Source organism: Vicugna pacos, chromosome 12, assembly GCF_048564905.1.
Source record: "Vicugna pacos chromosome 12, VicPac4, whole genome shotgun sequence".
NCBI lineage: Eukaryota > Metazoa > Chordata > Mammalia > Artiodactyla > Camelidae > Vicugna > Vicugna pacos.
In genome coordinates, this window is record NC_132998.1 from 10,925,538 (window position 1) to 10,946,985 (window position 21,448).

The 21,448-nt window shown below is 49.0% G+C and overlaps 2 protein-coding genes across 2 annotated transcripts in view; one reads left to right on the plus strand and one right to left on the minus strand.

Moving 5' to 3' along the window:
• KRT7 (keratin 7) overlaps positions 1–21,448 on the minus strand; it is a 46,807-nt gene that overhangs the window by 17,781 nt on the left and 7,578 nt on the right. The gene's annotated exons all lie outside the window — the stretch shown is intronic.
• LOC102545542 (thiol S-methyltransferase TMT1A-like) lies at positions 545–20,388 on the plus strand. Its single transcript, XM_072973880.1, has 2 exons — positions 545–1,005; positions 20,362–20,388. The coding sequence occupies exons 1-2, from the start codon at positions 562–564 to the stop codon at positions 20,386–20,388; spliced, it is 471 nt and encodes a 156-aa protein (XP_072829981.1). The 5' UTR covers positions 545–561.

Genomic DNA, 21,448 nt, shown 5'->3' on the forward strand with positions numbered 1-21,448 from the left:
GTGCATACACCTTCTCTGGTCTCAGTCACATGACAGTGGCTCTCCCTGAAAGGTCAGCAGTCTCTGGGGACACCATACAGCACCAGGTGAAAGGTGGGAACTCTGCCTCAAGCTGCTGACTCCCAGCTACACGACCTTACAGCTAAACTCTATGAGACTCAGTTTCTCCTTCTGTAAAATGGGAGATTAATTGTGTCTGTCTCATGAGGTCTTTTAAGTATTGAAGAAGATGATGCAGAAAATATACTTAAATAAATGGGAGTTGTTGCTGTTGTTGATGTAACTGTGGCACTAGAACATCTGCTCATGGCGATTCCTACCTTCTCTTTGCTGATAGATGCCAGAGGAGATTAGGACTCAAGACACCACTTTCTTTGATTTGTCCCTCGTTTGATGACTCAGTACTACTGGTAGTCTACAGGGTGTTACACTACCACTCCCATCCCACTCCCATCCCCCTACCCCCCATCTCTGTGGTTCTTCGCTTACTTTCCTGCACGTTGCCCATTGACCATCCTCATCCGCCTTCTCTTTCCTTCCATCTGCATCCTGGCATTTCCCATGTACCTGCTGAACTTCCTGGGCATGTGGAACTGGATATGCAAAAAATGGTTCCCCTACTTCTTGGCAAAGTTCACTGTGATGTACAACGAACAGATGGCGAGCAAGAAGCGGGAGCTCTTCAGCAACCTGCAGGAGTTTGCGGGCCCCTCCGGGAAGCTCTCGCTGCTGGAGCTGGGCTGCAGCACTGGGGCCAACTTCAAGTTCTACCCACCTGGATGCCAGGTGACCTGTATTGACCCCAACCCCAACTTTGAGAAGTTCCTGGTCAAGAGCATTGCCCAGAACCGACACCCGCAGTTTGAGCGCTTTGTGGTGGCTGCCGGGAAGAACATGCACCAGGTGGTGGGCGGCTCCATGGATGTGGTGGTCTGCACCCTGGTCCTGTGCTCCATGAAGAACCAGAAGCAGATCCTCCAGGAAGCGCGCAGAGTGCAGAGGCCGGTGAGTGCGGGGGTGTGGGGTGGGAGAGACCATCTTCATTATGTGCTAAGCTCATAGAGCACCGGCTGCTTGGATGCCTGTGGGCTTCAGGCACAGTTTGCACAGGCCTTAGACAAGCCACTTCACTCATTCTTTTATTCATTGATTTAGTCAACAAACATTTAGAGAATGTTGACTTTGTAGCAACACAGTATTTCCGGGTTGAGAAATGAGTCTCAGAGGGGGTCAAATGACTTTCATAAAGAAGGCTCACAGAAATGGCAGATATACAGCTAAAATGGGGGCGCCTTAACTTCTAAGTTAAGAAGACCTGGCCAGAGATCTTCTCACCAAGCCACCTCTCTAGTGGCTTCCAGCCTGGGACTTCCTATGTCCCATCACAACTATGAGAACAGTGAAGCCCTAAGAGCATCTTTCTGCAACAATGAGTACAGGTAAGCACGCAGATAGCCATCTTTACTTACAGCTTATGTTCTTCATTCTTTACTGCGGGGCCTCAGGAGTTATCTACATACCATTCTCTAGCCCTTTCCTCAAGCAACAGTCATTAGTCATTTGTAGAAAACGAACAATCATGCTGGGAAAGACAGGGAGAGTCAGGGAAGAGTGGTTTTTCCAGAGACACTGCAGATGGTATCACCTTGCATCTTTGGCCACTGCTAACATTTCAGAGTTTCTCTCTTTGTTGTCTTGAATTCTAAAAGCAATTAATCAATGCATCCAATTGTTTAAAAGAATTCAAAAGTTGAAGAGCACAGAGGGAAAAATGAAAGCTCTCCCTTCACTTCCTTAAATCCCATTCTCCTTGTCTGTTCCCATATATCACCATGGTAGTGGGTGTCTTTCCGGGTTTTTTTCTATTTTAAATTTGTCTTTCTCCTCCCTGGTATTTGGAAGTTGTCCTATTCCTATCTCAAGTTTATGAATAGTTACTCTCAGATTTCAAGTTATATTTCAACCCACACTTCCCCATCAACATACCAGAACGATGTAGTCATGTGACACCCTCAACCTGGCCCAGACCTGTAGAGCTTTATATTTCCCCATCCTCATCCCCCATTTCCTGTCAGCCTCATCAGTCTCTCCATCCATATCCGGGGCTTGGTTGACATAATCTGTCATTTTAACTTCAACCTGTTTCTAAGGATTCCTCCCAACCTTGTCTTCTATTTCAAAGATCTTTTCTAATTTATAAGATAGTTAGAAGTCAGTCTATCATCATCCATTTATTTGCTCTGAATTTTACCAAATTTACTGCTCTCCACTGTTTGTTATGCTCTTTGTCTTCTCTTCTCTTGAGATGTTTCTGTTTTCTTTCAAATTTAATTTTTATTTGTCTGAACTACCTTCTAAAGGAGGTTCCTGAGAAGTGGTTCACGGAGCTATCCTTGCATATCTGAAAATGTCTGCTTTTTACTCTCACACTTTAATGATATGTTGGCCAAGACGCCTTGATCCTGGAAGCTGTGAGCATTGTTTCATGGCCCCAGGACTTTCCAAGTTGCAGATAATAACTTCAGGCCAGCCTAATTCTCTTTCCTTTTCAGGTCATCTGTTTTTGTCATTGTTTTTATGTCTGGAGTTTTTTAGGATTTTCCTTTTTTTTTTTCTTTAATTTGTAAGTTCTGAAATTTCACCAGGATACGACTAGGTGTGTATATGTTTTTTATTAATCTTGCTAGGCATTCAAAGAATTCTTTTTGTGTTAATACTCAAGTCTTTCTTTCACTCTGAGAAGTTTTCTTTTATTGTTTCTTTCTGTGCCAGTTCTTCTCTATTTATTATTCTTTTCTCTTCTTCTGGAAAACTATTATTCAGACGTAATTTTCCTAACTTTGGCATCCTTGCTCTTATCTTTCACTCATAATTTCCATTTCTTTATACTTTTATCCTGTGTCACCAGATAGGTCCTTCCTTTGATCTTCTGGATGACTTTCTCTATCCCTCAGCAGTGTTTATTCTACTTTTTATTGCCTCCATTAAATTTTAAATTCAGAGCTTTTTCAAATTGCCAAAGCCTCTTTCTTAATCCCCGATCAAAAACATATTCCTTAGCAATATGTTTTTGAGTCCTCATAAAAGTGTTTTTGTTGTTGTATGCTGCTTTTAAGTTCTATCTCATTTATTCCATTGTTTCTTCAGTAGAAGGTACTTGTTCTGATTGTTCGAATCAGTGTTCTCCCTTTAGGGTGGCAGTGAACAAATTGGTGGGCAGGACTCTCTTGTCTAAAGAATGGGGAGAGCCTCTAGATTCTTTAGCTGCTCCGGGTGTGAGCAGATTAGGGCAATTTTCTCCCAGCTCAGACAAAGCTGGGTCCCCACTAGAACAGCCATTGTCAGAAGATTTAGGGGGCTTCTCGCCAGGCGTTTTGCAGAGTGGCCAGGGCTGGATCCTTTGATGTCCTGAGGGAGGGGATCTGCCTGCCCAGGTGCCTCAGGGGGTCTTGGCTCTGCTAGAAAAATGAGCATCTCCAGGCCTTTGGTTCTAGGGTTCTAAGAATTCAAACCTTCCAATGTATCAGAATTGTAGGCTCCCAGCCAGCTTAAGTGTCAACTTTCTTGGGTCTAAATAGTGTGTTAAAAAGCCTACAATTCTCCTCCTGTATGTCTCCTCTACTAATCACACAGAACACTTCACTTCTGACACTTGTGGTCGCCAATTATGTGAGAAGCCTTCCCCACACCAAGCAAATCTGCAACACCATCTGGGTGTCCTACAATTTAACTCAACTCTGACACTGATCTACCTAAAGATGGGGTCTGATCCCACATATAAAGGGCTCAGTCCTACAAGACTGCCCCCCTCTTCAGCCACCAATCACAAGAATCACAAGCCCAGGTTGTCACGTGTGCTTCTGACTGATGGGCTGTAAATCTGAGGTTCCCATGACCCCCTCCTTAGGTTCCACTGATTTGCTAGAGGGACTCACAGAATTCAGAGAAATGCTTACTTACATTAACCAATTTATTAAAGGATATGACAGAGGATCCAGATGGACAGCCAGATGAAGAAATATACAGGGTGAGGTGTGAGAGGGTCCCAAGAGCAGGAGCTTCCGTCTCCGTGGAGTTGGAGGGCATCGCTCCTCCCACCAGCCCCGTGCATGGATGTGTTTAGCAGTTTGGAAGCTCCCCAAGCCCCCTTGTCTTGGAATTTTACAGAGACTTCCTCACACAGGCATGATCAATTATTAACTCCATTTCCAGCCCCTCTCCCTTCTCTGAAGGATTGGGAGTGGGGCTGAAAATTCCAAGCTTCTAACCATGGCTTGCCATCCAGTTCACCCAGAGCCCCCTGAAAAGGACAAAAGATGCTCCTAAGGCTCTTATCACTTAGGAATTTACAAGGGTTTTAGGAGCCCTGTGTCAGGAACAGGGTCAAAGACCAAAGGTTAAAACAACAGCTGCTCCTAAGATTCTTATCACTTAGGAAACTACAAGGGTTTGGCGAGCTCTGTGTCAGGAATGGGAGGTTGGGGCAGCAGAGATCAATATATATATATTTTTTTTTTTATTATCTCACAGTTACTTGCAACTTGTTCTGCTTTCTGGCTTCCAGGGTGTTCTGCAATCATCTCCCTTGCTGTTTTGTCTAACAGAACAATCAGTTCTGCTAAAACATAATATATACCTTCCTAAAAATTACTGTTCTATGTGTACATTAAATATACTTCAACAAAAAAAAAACACTTTTTAAATCACCATACTATTCAAAATCATGACCAAAACCATAGAGCTTATGGAGGGAAAACAGGGTTAGGGAAACAATACTTTAAAATTTCATCAATAGCCCACTAAAAAAATAAAAATAGAAGCCTAGTAAAAATGGCAGCACAGTTTTACACATATTAAATGGTTAAGAAATGCATAGCAACTACAATAAATAAAGCATTTTACCTGGAAAAAGATTTGACCTTTGTTTGTGGACGTGGGCGCCGGAAGGGTTGCAGCTTGTGAGGGATTATGAAGTTATTGCGAGTGTTATACGTTATTAGCAGGAGGAGGGTTCACTGAAATCCAACGGAAAGCGGTAATGCCTGATGTGGATGAGTGTGGGTTGTGAACTGAGGCAGCTGGTAGGTGTCTGAGGTGTGTGTATTTTGTGTTTTTCTACGTGGCTCAGTTATCCGCATCCACCCACGTTCCTCACACGCAAAAGTGCTCATAAGCAAATGCGAAGTTCACATTAGGCTCAAATTATTCTGTAATGTATCAGTTGTGTTGAAGTGAATTCTCATTTTCAAAATAACCAACTGACTATTTGTATCTAAACAAACAAACATCACTGTAGTTTCAGTGGGTTTCAAAGGGGAGCAGATGTAAATGTGTGTTCAATCTGCTATATTTATTCTTTACACGGGTTACATCATAAGTAGACAGTGGGACACTCAGGTAAGAGCTGGTGACCCTGTCTCCACTTCCCCACTGTCTAGCACAGCATCTGACCCTCATTGGGTGCTCACTAACGTTTGCTGAATAGAGTTGAAATGAAAGTTGTTCTGTTAGCCATTTAATGCATCAAATGGACAAAATATTTGTGTGAATTTGTGAAGACAGACTATTTAAAATAGGTTCCCATCTCCAGGAGATGCCATTAAGTTCATGGAACATACATCAACCAAATATTCTAGCTGAAATTTCTCTGCTCAGCAATTCGTCAGCCCAGCTAGACACTTCTGTTTGTTTAATTGAAGTATAGTCGATTTACAATGTTGTGGTAATTTCTGATGTACAGCACAGTGATTCAGTTATACTGATTACATATATTCTTTTTCATATTCTTTTTCATTATAGGTTATTACAAGATATTGAACATAGTTCCCTGTGCTGTTCAGTAGGACCTTGTTTTTTATTTGTTTATATCGTAGTTAGTATCTGCAAATCCCAAACACCCAATGTATCCCTCCTACTTTCCCCGTTGGTACCCACAAGTTGTCCTCTGTGTCTGTGAGTCTGTTTCTGGTGGTGGTGGGGTTTCTGGGGCGGGGGGCAGGGTTATGGGGAGGTAATCAGAGTTTTTTTAACTTTTTTAAATGGAGGTACTGGGGACTGAACCCAGGACCTTATGCACACTAAGTGCACACTCTACCACTGAGCTCATACCCTGCCCTGCTCTGTTTCTGTTTTGTATTTTATTTTATTTTTTTAAACATTTTTCATTGAGTTATAGTCATTTTATAATGCTGTGTCAAATTTCAGTCTAGAGCACAATTTTTCAGTTATACGTGAACATACATATATTCATTGTCATTTTTTTTTCGCTATGAGCTACCACAAGCTCTTGTATATATTTCCCTGTGCTATACAGTACAATTTTGTTTATCTATTCTACATATGCCTGTCAGTATCTACGAATTTTGAACTCCCTTCCCACCCACTACTCCCCACCCCCTTGGCAACCACAAGTTTGTATTCTATGTCTATGAGTCTGTTTCTGTGTTTCTGTTTTGTAAATAAGTTGATTGGTACCATTTTTTAGATTCCACATATAAGTGATATCATATGATGTTTGTCTTTCTGTGTCTGACTTACTTCACTTAATATGATAATATCTAAGTCCATCCACAGTCATGTTTCAGCTAGACGCTTCTTGTTGGAAACCTGTCAAGAGAGACCAGAATACTCTGGTAGAGGCTGCATTCTCTCAGCCGACATCACAGCTCCCACAGGCCACTGACCTGGGAGCTATCTCTTCCTCATACCTCTTGTACCTAGGACTTAAAAAAAAAAAAAAAAAAAAAAGGCATGTAGGCACCACAAGGGCCTCTGCATCTCAGAGACTCAAGATCTTCCCTTTGTCAGTCAGTCTCCAATAGGGAGAAAACAGTCACACAGTTATCTGGACAGAGATAATTCAGTGTAAAGAATTAACTCGATGACACAACATTGTAAACTGACTACACTTCAATTAAAAAAAAATATATATATATAAAGAATTACTTTGGTATAGAGTTGTTAACTGGGTGCCTGAAAGTGTAAAAAAAAAGACCCCTGAGATATCACAGGACTGGCACTGGGGGAACTAGCCACTATAACTAGGGCTGAGGGGACAAAGGGAAGAGGTCAGAACTGTTAAAATTCAGAAACATGGAGGAGGGGCCCCTGAAACGCAGAACTCTGGGGAGGAGGCGCTGCTTGGCTGGTGCTGGTATCTCTGGTGGGAGGACACAATGAAGCTGATTGATTCAAGTGTTGGGAAAACTGCCAGCTGGATTTGGCTGCTGCTACAGGAAGGCACGGCTGCTGCCAGGGTGAAGACGCCTTGCTGGGGCTTTGCAGGCGGACAGGAAACCCGCAGAAAGCAAACATCTCGCAGTCTCCCTCTGGCGCCCCCTATTGGCAGATCCAAGTGCCTACTCCACGTTGGCGCGAAGACACAGTAACTTAACTCTCGCTCTCATCAACGGGGAATCCCATCTACTGCACATCACATTTTTCCTGAGCTGACTAAACCAACCCATCGTTTTGGCATTTGCCCCCACATCACCCCTCAGTCTTTCAGTGAGGGCCTCACCAGCACAGCCCCTAAAACAGTCGGCTTAGTCAAAGGTTGAATTCACTGAGATGTCTTGCTGTTGGCTTTCTGATCGAGCTGTGCAATAAAAATATCTTGGTATCGCTTCTCGGCCTTTTGGCTAAGATCAAGTGTAAAAATATCTTGGTATCTTCCATTCCTGCCGTCATTCTGGTAAATAGCAGGTACTCCTTAATTGTTTCTTTTATAAAACCAAACTTGTATTTAAATATATGCTAATTAAATCAAGATAAGGGGGGATCGCCTGCTAAATTATCAGCAATTTTTTTTAATGATGATATATCAATGTCACTTTAGCGTGATATTCAAATTAGGACAACCCTTTAGAAAACAATTAGTGAAAAACCATGTCCATGAAGACGTTCATTAAAGCATTTTGTGTGTGTGTGTTTATAGAGAGTGAGCAGCCCACATATTCTACAATGAAGGAGTAGCTGAGTAAATTATGAAAGAGTCTCTCATTAGTAACGTGCCTGCAATTAAAATCAGAGTTATGGAACTAGTGTACTACGGAAAAAATGCTTTTCTTCAGGGAGGGTGGATAACAAACTAGACTTTGGAGTCAGAGATACCTGGGTTCTAGTCCTAGCTCAATCACTCAATAGAAGTGTAACTTTCAATACTCTCCCTGAGCCCCAGGGTCTTTATCTCTAATATCAGGAAAATATCTACTTTGCAAGATACATTAAGGATTAAATAAGAAAGAGAAAACAACCTATACAGAGCCTGGCACATACTAGGTATTTCCTAAGCAGTAAATGTTTTTTATTGTTGCCTTAAGTAAACATGCAGATGGAAAAGTGTAGCAACATCACAACTCTAATTATATTTAAAAGAAAACAGGTGCACTCAGTGGGGGGGGGGCAAACTGAAAGGAAATACACTAAAATATTAAATAATGAGATTGTATTTGACTGGTAAAAATATAGGTGACTTTTCTCTTTCTCTGTTTTGCGTAGTTGGGACCATTTAAAACGGCAACACAAAAATCGTTTTTTTATTGAGTTATAGTCAGTTTACAATGTTTTGTCAATTTCTGGTGTACAGCACAGTTCTTCAGTCATACATGAATAGACATGTATTCGTTTTCATTTTCTTTTCCACCATAAGCTACTACAAGATATCGAATATAGTTCCCTGTGCTATACAGTATAAACTTGTTTATCCAAAAATCATTATTAAGGACAAGTTTTGAGAAAAACCTCCCAAAGATCAGGGAAGTAATGATTCACTGGTAAAAAGTTTAAAGTCAAAAATGTTGCCTTCCTACCTTCCTGCCTGCCTGTATAATTCAGACCCAATGATATTAAATAGGGCTGAAGAAAGCAGGTATCCATGCCAGAGTGCAGCTGGGGCCAGGGCAGGGGGGACTAGTCCTTACACAGAAGTGGGCATCTGTCCTGGGAGCAGTGGCTTCACCGGGAGGTGACGGAAGGGAGAAAACTAGAATGAACCATGTGGCATTGGAATTGATATTGAAGGTGTAAGTGAGGAGTCACGGCCTTCAAAATACAGATAAAGTACATAGATCTAAGTTGTGTATGTGTGTGCGTATATATATACCGTACCTCTCTCCACTGATGTCATAGATTCAATGAAGTATTATGTTTACTCAATAAATATATCATATATTTCCATTGTCTCATTATTCTCATGTCACCTACCACCTGAACAGTTTTGCAATCAGTGATCTAGAATGTTAAAGCTTGAAGGTAACATTCTGTTCCTGGCTTAAGAGTTGGAAAATCACTGACAACATTTCCAAAGCTATGAACATACCTAGTGCCCAGATCTTGGTTTCTAATTATCATTCTCCACTAAAAGAAACTAAGTTTCCTTGGAGAAATAACTGATTCTAGGGCTGGGACAGATAAACCACAAGATAACACAGGGCTATTTTGTTCCAGAAAGTTAAGAAGTGCTTAAAGAATATGTCAAAAGGACACCGAAGCCAGCTTGCAGGGGTTCCTACTGGCCAAAGAGGAGACGATCTGATCCTCAAAATAAGTAAAGAATAAAATAGGGATCCCTGAGTCTATACTACTGTAAATAAACATGGAGAAGAGAAAGGGTGTGGGTTTTTTCCATATGAAAGATGCCAACCAATAAATGTGGAAGTAATCGTGGATTTGGCAACCATAATATTAATAATTAAACCAAGAGACATCAGTGATGCTAGGCCAGTGGGAGGAAGTTTGACGAGGATCAGGATATTTACACTGTCCCAGAGCATCTCTTCTCAAAGTGCATTTTAATTACAAAGAGGAAAAAAGTAATTTTCAGTGGAGAAACCTGGCAGACACCCTCTTAATCAAGTCATCAAAGTTAACATCACCAGTAATGGGACACACTGAAATCATGCACAGTCTGATAGGATACAGGAGGAAGACACAGCATCATTTGTGTGTGGGATTCCCACCCAAAATGCATCACCTGAATCTAAGCATGAGGACGCATCAGACAAACCCAAACTTGGGGTCATCCTATAAAATAACTGACTTATCATTCTCAAAAATGTCAAGGTCATGAAAATCAAGACTGAGGAACTGCTCCAGATTAAAGGAGACCAAGAAGATTCAGCAACCACGTACAATAACACGATCCGGAACAGGATCCTTTCCCTGTAAAGGACATTACTGAGACGACTGGTAAGATCTGAACGGGGTCTGAGGAGGTATCAATACTAACCTCCCGGTTTTGATGGCTCTAATATGGTGAGACAGACAGAGAGAGAGAGAGAGAGGGAGAATGTCCTTGTTTGCAGGAAATACACATTGAAGTATTGGGGGGTAGGGGGACATCAGGTAAACAACTTACTCTCAAGTGGTTCAGAAAAAAAAGTTCTTCCTACTATTCTTGCCTCTTTTTCACAAGTTAGAAATGATTCAAAAGAAAATTTCAAAAAGTTTGTTTCAGCTGTGGCAAAAAGCTCTGACTCTTTATCTCACTGAAAACAAAGGCTGCAGCCTGTTCAGTCAGCCAAACCTGTTTGTCCTGACAGTCGGGGGCAGACTTCCAGGCGTGGGCTGGGCAAACAGCTCTCTGTCTGGGGGCCCAGACTGGAGGCTGGGCCTGGGAAGGCTGGGATGGCAACTCGGCCCCGGCTTACGCTAGGAGCCTCAGCACTGAACACGCAGGAAGAGCTCCGAAGCTTACGGCCTCTGGGATTTGGGGTAGGAGGAGAGAAGCAAACCAGGATTCCTTCTACACCCGACTAGGACCAAGCCCCCTCCCATCAGCTCCCAAAGGCTCAGAGAAGGAGGAGCCTGGGGAGAAGAGGGAGAAGGGCGAGAAGGAGAGGGAAGAGAGGGTGGCCTTGGGCTTCTGGTATTGCCACACTGTTGGTACCATAAATATGTATTTAATCCACAAAAAGTCACCAAACTCTGTTGTCCTTGGACCTCTGTGTCCTGTATTGTGTCCCCAGCAGCAGTGGGCAGGGCCACACTGATGCAGTAGCCGGTGAAACCAGGAGAGGGCCGCCTTGTTAGCAGGTGTTCCAGCGGCCAGTCACTGAGGGTTTGTGGGGCTTTTTTCCCCCCTACTCAGCAAAGCAGCTGCTTCATTGTTTGCATATTTTAATAGGTTTAATCTTATCCCTGAGATAGTTTTACAGATTTTGAGAATGTAAAAGACATGTTTGTCAATGCCCGTCTCCTCTGTGCAACTGTGAGCTGCCACAGGATGAGGGCAAAGTAAGGCTGTGCTATGGCAAACTCACATGACACTGTTTTATCCTCTCTTCCCCAGTCCCCAGTGAGGGCTGGGCCACAGTCAGGGTTCAGTGAATGCTCTGTTTCTGTGTGTGCGTACGTGTGAGTGCATGTGACTTAATGAACTTTTTTTGCAGGCCTGAGTGGCAGAGGTAAGTCCCATCACCACACAGTTTCCCTCCATTTTTCCACCTGCCAAGGTTCTCCGAGGCATCTCAGCCCAAAACTCATGAGGTATGTGAATGCCGAGAGTGGTGTGTTTACTGAAGAGATGGATTCGCCATAGCTATTTGCCCTAAGAAACCAGTAAGTTCCCAGCTCTAGAGAAGCAATGGCTCCTAAATATGAGAAGCGGGGCACTGGGGATCCGCACAGTGTGGCTAAAATGTTGAGTGTTGCAATAGACGCTCATCCCCACCTAAGCCCACCCAGCACATGGGTGCTCTCCATTGTGTTGAACGGTCACAGTTTGCAGAGACAAAGCCCCCTGCCCAGAGTCAGAGATGTGGGAGAGAGAGCTCAAGGCAGGAATTTTCGTATCTCAGATGTTCACCAAAGCCTAGAGAAAACTCATCTGGGTTTTCATTGGAGACCGCTGAAATCTAGAGGAAGAAGAGAAGTTCTCAGGGAACCAAGACAGGGCTCCGGACCTGGCAAACTGGATTCAGGAGCTCTGATGAAGGCGAGGCAGGCCAGAGGCCCTGCCCCCAGCAGCAGCAGCAGCTGCGACAGCGAAGCCTGCTAGGGCTTGGCTGGGTCCTTTTCAGGCTGTTCTATCTGAGAAGCATCTGCATATCACAGAGTCCGTGTCAACAACACCTTCGGCCCAGAGACCTGGGGTGCTCAGTTCAGCCCCCGGGCCCTGCCTTCCCAGCTCCTGAGATCCAGTTACTGGCCAGGGGCACCACATCGTGATAAGGCAGCTGCCAGGCGCGTGCCTGCTCCTGCCTGGGTCCAGCATCTGACCCCAGTGTGACCTCCCTCCTCCCAGACTTGGGCTTGACTCATGCTTCCAGAATGGGAACCTGAGGATTCCTGCTGCCTCGTGATAGCTGATTCACAGCTGGTCCAGGGGTGGCTGTGAAAGGGGCTCAGGGCGGCTGTCGGCCATCAGGGAGGAGACACCTACCACTTCCTGAGCACCAGCCATGAGCACCAGGTACACCGCCACATTTCACTGGTGTGATGACTCTGTGGGATCATTCTTAGAAAGGGGGAAAGTGAGGTCCAGAAAGGGTCATGCACTACGCCAGCCCCCCACTTTCCCCTGGGGGTCTTCCTGGGGGACTCCCTGGGCCCAGCCAGCACCACCTCGGGGACCCAGCATTTGTTCATTCCTCCAGCCAGTGTTTATTGAGGGCTTCCTGCCCTCTGCTTCGTGGCCATTCAGTCCTCGAGGGCAGCCTGTGGGAGGCCCACTCAGCCCTGCTGGAGGAGCCAGGCGTGGCTGGAAAAGGGGTTCCTGGACCTCAGGACCACCAAGGCATCCGACAGGTGCCCCACACCCTGCCGGCTTAATGCCTCGGCAGCCCAAGTCAGGGCCTTCTGATGGGGACCGGAACATCAGATGGGCAGTGTGCCCCTGCCCCCAGCAGGTGCTTCAGAGCAGGAAATGTGCTTGCTCTCCCCAGGCCTCAGTCTGCAGCGGGTGGGCAGGTGGGGGAGGCGGCCTCTTTTCATTCGTGTGATTTCAGGCTCCTGGGTGATGTCAGGCCTGAGTGATGCGTGGGACTCACTGTGTCTGGAGCCCGTTTGGGGGTGGAGGCATTTCTTTAATAGCGTATAAATCACTAACTACTTCCCCTTTCAGCCCAGCCCCACCCCTGGCCGAGGAGGAGTCGCCCCACACGTACACAAAGACAGATTTCCCCTTGGTTCTCTGCACTGCTCACACGTGTCTACGGCACTGCAGATCCGAACAGTCGCCCTCCTGAGGGTCTCCTCGTCCCCACGCTGCAGTGAAGATGTGTATACACAGCAGCCTAACTCACGGGCAGCCAGGCCATCTCGCACACACGGGGGCACATGGTGCGCAGCCCCATGCACACACTTATAGCCCCTCACCCCCTCACACACATGCTCACGTGTCTTCACGTTACTCCCATGCTCACTGGTGTCCCCAGGCACAGATGAGCTCCTACCTGTCAGAGCCCTCAAGCTCCTCCAGGTACCCACAGAAACATGTGCCTGTCCACTGTCCCACATGATCATGAGTGTGCACTTGCACAAGCATACAAAGGGCCTGCACACAGGCAACAGTCTGCAGCAGCGCCCATTGCATTCACACACACACACACACACACACACACATTCGTGCGTGCCCTCTGTACAGACACAGACACACTCCAATCACACACCCACACCAGACACACACGTGCATGAGTGAATGACAGGCTGAGTCCAAGTCTTCACACACCTTCACACACTCAAGGGCACCCCACAAGAACTTTCAGGATGCCTGGGGTGAGGATGTGAGCAAGCAGGGAGCTGAAGCCGCAATCCCCAGCCTCACCTCCAGGGGCCGCTGCCCAGCCCAAAGCCCCAGCTCTGCTTCAGGGATGAGAGGAGCCTCAGACACCGTTCTCCAGCCTGAGGCAACAGGTAGCACCATGCAGCCTTGGGCTGGGGTCCTGCCAGTCTTTAAGAGGAAAGGGACATTCTGGAGAGAAGACAGCCCTGGACCCCCTGCAGCGTGTGGGGTGACCAGTTACAGAGATGGGCAGGGGCTCCAAGAGGGAAGCCTGAGTGGGAGCAAGTGGGTGGAAGAGGACCACAGGGAACAAGGAGCAGATGGGAAAGGGAAGATCAGGAGGTCTTGGGGGAAATAGGGGAGGGGGAAGGACTAGGGGAAGAAGAAGAGAGAGATGGTGGGAGATGAAAAGGATGGTGCCAGAGGTGGGAGGGAAACTGTAGAGGGAGGAGTTAAGGCAGATGCATGAGAGATGAGAAGGGAGAAGGGGAAAGAGGATGCTCAGAAACAGTGCAAGGAGGCTGAGAGAGCACCTTTTCCAGGACCAGGAAGGGAATGGCGCTTTCCCCTCTTAGGCTGATGGGACCACCCTCCACCCTACCCGACCAGCAGCCACCCCCTGGAGGCTATACTCTGCCTCAGCACCTTGGCCGGCCCCAAACTGCCGCAGGCCTGACACCCACATGAGGACAACTTCCAACAAGACCCAGGTGGCAAGTGCCCCGGGATAGGGGAACGCTGGGGTGTAAGCATCTTTTGACCCTACTCACTCAGCTGCTCCCTTGGGGTATAGGGAAAGCTGGGGACCCTGAGACAGAGCTGGAAATTCTCCTTGTTGCTGGAATCCCTCCTGCCAGCCAGAGGTGGAACTATTGCCTCCTATTCAGGGCTCTGTGGGGTCAGAAAGCGAGCCATAAAATGCCAAGATTTGGAGACTTTCAGAGCTGGGTGAGTCCTGGGTTCTCACCCCTTTCTGCCTGAGCGGTCAACCATCTTCCCTGTCCCCCCAACCCTGGAGGGCTTGGTCCCACTCTCACAGGACTGGGCGGTAAGCGTAGAAAGCTAGAAGCTTCTGAGAGAGCAGCTCAGATTACAGAAGAACAAAGGAGGCCTTGGGCCCTGGATCTTGTCCATGCTGGACATGCTCCCAGAACCCCCCTCCTTCCAGCCCCTGCCAGAGCATTCCAAGAGCTTTGCATCCTCCCCAGAGCCCACCTTGGGCCATTTTGCCACAGATTCTGCTTCCCAAAACTTCTGTATCCCAGAACTCAGGCCCAGATGGAGGAACAGTGACTGTTTATTGATGGATACCCCAAGTGGTCGGGAGAAAGGTATTGCACTCTCCATTTTTCAGATGAGAACACTGAGGTTCAGGGAGGTGTCATGTCTCATCTGAGGGTCTGTGGAGCATACCAGAACTTGAGGTCTAAAGGGAGGAGGTGGCTGAACCAAGGCCATGGTCAGGCCCCTGGCCCGCTCTTCCTCCAGCTTCAGCCCTCCGCCTCGGCCTTCCCCCTTCCGCCTCCAGCAGAGCCCTGACCTGACCCCTGCCCCTGTATCCCACCCCCCCTGCCCGTGCAGACCCAGCTCAATCCCTGCCGCAGGCCCACACACCTACTCCGCAGTCATCCCGCCCTCTCCCCACCCCAGGAGCACGCCAGCTGCCATCACCCCCTCCTCCGTGAAATCTGAAGTCAAACCGCCCCCCCCCATTCCCATAGTGCTGCAGCCCCTGCATCTGACCAGGTCTCTCCCCTGCTTAAAAACCTTCCGGTGGCTCCCCCCTTCCCTTGAGACAGAGTGTTCACTCCTCGGCATGGCATCCCAGGCCCCTGCAAACTTTTCCAACTTCGTTTCCACCCACTCCCCCAACGCCCCATGCCCCATCTGCTCTCCAACAACTGCTTTCAGGTCCCAGCTCAGCCTGCTGGGCCCAGCTCCCATCTCCCCTCAGGCAGCTTCACACCACCATTCACGGTGGGCCCAGTGCAGCCCTCAGGGCTCCCATAGTCCCCTGGGCTTCCCCCCAGCACACCCCTGACAGATGCCTGTCTGAACCCACTCTGCACAGGAAGGACCCAGTCAGCCTTTGCCAAATGGTTATCCTCAGTACCAGGCACATTGCTCAGCTTCTAGTAGGTATTTTACAAAGCCTGACTCATAATATTAGACCATTTCAGTGAAGGTGTGTCTAGCTCTCCTCTGCACCAGTGCCAGCCAAGGAGATGCTCAGTGTGCGGTAGGGCAGCTGGCAGTCAGTTCCCCCTCAGCCCCCAACCCACGATCCCTCTCTGGGCCCTGAGTCTGCCCCATCCCATGGGGTTTACAAGCGGCAGTAGCCCCACTGCAGTGCCTGAGGCCCCAAGGACCACCCCTGGGAGAGTTGGCTGTACAGCCCCGTGAAGAAAGTCAGTGCACATCTTGTCAGCATGAATCTTCCTGCTCGCCTTAATCCCCTCTGACTCTACAAGCCCAGCTGGTGGCCAAGAGGGCCTGAGACACCACCGTCTGCCTCTGCCCACCTACGGGTCACTGGGACCTCTGCAGAGCCACCCAGAGGCCCCAAAGTTCCACCCTGTCTTTGACAGCTTTCCCAGCCCCTGGAGCAGCTTGAGCAGGGAGATCACGCGTGTGGGCCCTGCCCTTGGGGAGCTTCCAAGCTGGAAAGTGAGGAGTGACCCCATCACTTGTGGCCCCAGACAAACCCAGGGACAAAGCTAGACCAGGACGTGGGTGGACATGTGTTGGTGGATGATGACAGCACCAGTAGTAATGGCGGCTGTTCCTCATTAAGCTCTTACTAAGCGCAAGACTCCAAGCTGAGCAATTTATAGATGTTTTCTCATTTCATCCTTCCCATACGTCTCTGGAGTGGCTATAATTCTTACTGTATAGACTGCAAGAGGAAGCCCAGAGACATCTAGCAGTCTTGCAGCATCACACAGCTAACCAGCGGGAGAGCTGAAATGCCCTTCAGATCCACTGATTTCAAAGCCCAAGCCCTCTCCATCCCATTTCACGGCCACCCCAAACGCCAGGTTGGGTTTTGTTACTTCCCTTCCCAAGAGGCCTCAGGATCTCCCCACTGCCAATAGCATAACTGATCCTGGCTGAGACCCCACGATCTGACCCCTGCCTGCCTCCCGCTGCCACCCCGCCCACCCCGGCCACACCTCAGACTGCAATCATACCATTTTCCAAGTCAAGCCCTCTGAGCTTCGCTTCTGCTGTTCACTCAGCCTCAAATGCCTGCCCCATTTTACAGATGAGAAAGCAGAGGATTAAGAATGTTAAGTAACTAGCCCAGGGTTACACAGTCGGGAAGCAATTGAGCCTCGGTTAGAACCCAGGTCATTAGAGCATCAAGTAATAAAGCATTAATTTGTGTTACAGACAATTAGGGAATGGAAATTAGCAAGGCAGGTTGCCAAGGGTGCAAAGGTGGCAGAGGAGAGAAATCAGGCTGGTTCCAGAGTGAAGGAGGGCCAGGCCAAGCCTTGAGGAATGGCAGGGTCTGGATGGGCAAAAGGAGAGATTCTAAGAAAAGTGCAGACAAGAGGAAAAAAAGGGAGAGAAAGGCTGGTCAGAATTCAGGAGGCCTGGTGGAAAGGGCTGTGTCATGGGGAGGTCCACGGTGTTGTCCAAATTACTGTGTGATCTTGAGCAAGGCCCTTCCCTGTCTGGGGGATGCCTTGTCTGTCTTGGTGGCCTCTGAGGTCTGTGATGCTACTGAGCCTTAAAACACAAGATCTGACCCCAGGCCCACTGACGTGGGGCACAGGCTTGGTCACCAAGAACAGACAGGGGCCAGCAGCCAACATGGCAGCTGACCGGGCACATAGAAGTCTGGCCCCAGGCTCATGCCGAAGATCACCCATGAGGCCCTCTGCTCCACTCATCCAGGCTGCAAGTGTGTGTGAATTCACAACAGTGGGCCCGGTCCTGCAGAAGCTAAAACACAGGCATGAATGAGTCAAGGAGGAACTAGGGGCTCGGGGGGAGGAACAGGATGTGCCCAGCACTAACTTAAAGCCCGGACCCCTGTCCCTCCTCAGGAAAGGGGAACGGAATAGGGGTCCTTGGAGAAGGGGCAGAGAAAACATCCTGAGAGCAGGGATGAGGGTGTCTGGACTAGAGTAAGTGGTCTGCACAACTGGAGGACATTTGAGGAACAAGAATGGTCCCCAGTCAAGCCAGTGTTGCACCCAAATATAGAGTACATTCCAGGCTATCAGCAAGGGAGACGCTCTCCCTTGGGTGTCTGGGTGCAGCAGCGCAGACTCACTGAAGGGCTCAGAGCCAGCTGGATAGAGAAATGCCTCATTAGAGGCTGTGGATACACGAATGTTTGCGCTCACACGTGCACACACACGACCTCCTGCACAAAGACCCCCAGATCAGATCGTCAGTCCCCTCACTTCCAGACTGAGCCCTTCCAACTGCTCTCCCTCCCTCCCCAGGGAGCACGCCCTTCACGTGCCAGTGACACGCAGCTCCGGAGCGCAGACGTCTTGCTGTCTCGTCTTGCTCCCTCTTGCTGCAGTTTTGATGCGCTTGCTTCCTTTCTGACTCAAGAGGTGCCAAACAGAAACAGGCCCACCCACCTCTGTGTGGCTGACTTCCACCCTCTGGAATGTGAACTCACCTCTTAGCTTTCCTGCCTCTTTGACCTCCATCTCTTGAACCTCAAGAACCCTGTCTTATTCACCACTGAAGGCTAAACGAGGGAGGGAGGGAGCACTTGGGAGCCCGCATGGTCCTCCAGTAGCCCACCTTCCTGGATCCTCAAGATGTATCAAAGAGCTGGAGATTCGGGCACAAGTACCAGCTCCTTCACTTGCTGGCTGTGACACCCGAGTCTGAGATTCCGTATTCTACAAGGTCACAGTAAAGATTACATGAGAACCACCTGCAAAGTGCTTAACACAGAGCGGAGCATGAAGTAAGTCCTCAGTGAGGACTGCTCCGCTTATTAGTTTGTCTTTAGTTACCCCACCATCCCATCTCTTGGGTCTGAAGTCCTTCTTGAGATCTAATCTCAAGCCTTCATTTCACGTACGAACCAGTGTTCCTCCTTTGTTGGGGTCTGAGGACCAGAGGGGATGAGGCTACGCTAGCTGGTTGGAGGAGCCGCCTCCCTGGAAGGGGATGAGGCCACGAGGGAGATTATAGAGGCGCCGGGCCCAGGGCTCCGCCATGCACCTGCTGTGGCTCTGATGAAGATGGGGGGCCTGCCAACTTACCCCACCCCATGATCTCATGGCTGCATGTGCCAGGTACTGGCTCAGGGAGCAGGTGCTGACAGCTCAGACTGGGCACTGAGCCCCAGGACAAGAAGGCGGGAGGGCTGCAAAGGCCAAAACAGAGCTGTCCCCATGGGGCTCAGACACGAGGCCCCTCTGGCCTCCACGTGCAGCCTTTGGCTCATGACTCCCGCTTGTCGGCTCCTCTTCCCAGGCCTCCTGCACTGCCCACTGGTGCCCAAAGGACAGTGGATGAGGCAGGGAGAGACTCCCTTTCCTCCCCAAGGGCCAGTCTCTCCATTTGTATCTCTTCTGGCTTCTCTCTGCTCCAAACCCCTGGCCCTGAAGAGGCTGCTACTTTTCTAAGCATGGAGAGTTTGCTGGGCAGGAGACAGATGACCGAATAAGTCATCCCTTGGGCTGTTGCACACATGCAACTAAATGCCAGTTACAAGTGACTCTGAATCGCCAAATAGATGCCTCTGTCCTAGTTTCAGGGCGTCCCTGGATGTGAGGACAGACCAGGTCCCTGTGTCTTCATCTTTAACCCCTCCTTCCCCGGGTGCCCTTCCCCAAGAGCTCCTCTCCACCTACCACAAAATCTACCTCTGTGGTCAAAAGACCCCTCAACCCAGCCCTGGTTGGCTGGGCTGCCTCTCCTGAACACAGCAGGGGGACACCTGGTGGAAACCCCAGGTCTCAGAGTGTAGAGTCATCTGCATCCTGGGGCTTTGGTCAGAAGCCCTGTGGGGCCATCAGAGGCTCCAATAACCTCTTGATTCAAAGCTGAGGCCCTCATCTTGGGCAGCCAGCTTTGTCCCTCAGGGACCCCCTTCTGCTCCCCAGGTCGCTCTCACCTGAGCCAGGCTCCCTCCGCACGGCCCCTTCTCCCTCCCTTGTAGCTGTTCAGCCCAGCTTCATGACCCCCTTCTTACAGGGCGCCACCCAGGATCTACCCCCTCCCTCCTCAGCCGCGGCCCCAGCACTAGTGCCCAGGGTGTCTGCTATTTCCACCTTGGACTTCGGCCTGGGACGTGCCAGTCACCCTCCAGGGAGCACATCGAAAACCATGGCAGTGCCTTTTCCACAAATCCTGGGTCTATTCCACGCCCACCCCCAACACACACAGTCCATCCTCCCTTCCCAGCTCCCGACCCTCCTCCAGGTTCCTCTCTGTAAAGGAAGTGGGTAGATGAAGGCCCCCTCCCACTCAGGAACTCTGTGAATCAGAGGTTTCTCTCCAGGCCAGGAGCAGCCAAGCATGGAGACAGGCTGACTGTCAGACCTGCCCCCTGAGAAGGAGGCAGGGGGCCCTATTAGCATCCTCCCTCCACTTCTCAGAATCTCCCTCTGCCTCCCAGAGGCCCCGCACTCCTCTCCCATCTCTTTTCCCAGATAGCCCAAGAGAAGACACCTGGATAGTCCACAGGCCAAAACTTAACTGAACTTCCTGGAGAGGAGGACCTGGCTCAAGGCCACACCGCATTTCCATGTCATTTCTAAGTGGTATCAAGTGGGCCGGGCAGGCGTGTGTCTGGATGATCCCCACCCAGGAGGCAGGGCAAATTCCCGGAGTACCAGGTCGCTGAGCCAGGGCTCTGGGGCACGGCTCCTAGGGAGCAGATGATGCTGCTGGGATGCTCAGTGCCTGCTGCTCCCCCTGCGTGTCCCCACCCCAAGGAAAGCCTTGTCCCTCCTCAACAGGTCCACACCCTCCCACTCCGGGAAGCCTCCCCAAGACAACCCCACCCAGCTCTTACCACCACTTATTCCACATCCCCTCAGCACTTAGATGCAGAGTTTTCTCTGAATTTGGCTGCCTGTGTTTATGTGTTGCTTTGCAAATATTCCCATAAATCTATACACCTCATGATCACCACTAGTTACAAGTCCCGTGTAATTAAGCCCATTTTGCTGGAGGATTAGTCCCTGCCCTTAAGGAGCACCAAGAAAGACTCTGAAATTTAAGTCACGTCTCTCTTCCTGCAATTTTTGCCTCTTGATAAGCAATTTCACTGATGAAACGCCCAACAGTGTGCAGCTTCTCCCCATGGCCAAGCTCTTGCCTTGATTGCCAGGGAGGCCCTCGATAAGGTCATGTTGAAGCAGGAATCTCTGGGAAGTACCTGGAAGAAGTCAGCAACTCCTCAAGGAAAGCGTCTCGCTTCGGAGCCCTGCAAACCCTTCCGAGGCCAGATTCCCTCTTCCTGGCCTCTGGAACCAGGCTGAGAGCTAATGCTGTATTTGCACAAACACCCTGGGGCCTTTCCCTCAGATGCTGCAGTAGAATGTGGGGAGAGACTGCCATGGGATTGAACCTCAGCCCTAGCCCTCACGAATTTTGTGGACTGACTTCAGTGCTCTAGACCTTAATTCCCCCATCTGTAAAATGGGCACAATAGGAAGAACACTTGAAGAAAGTGGTAAGGACTGGAGTTAATATATGTAAATCAGGCTGAAGCAGGCAGAGGAGAATGCTGCA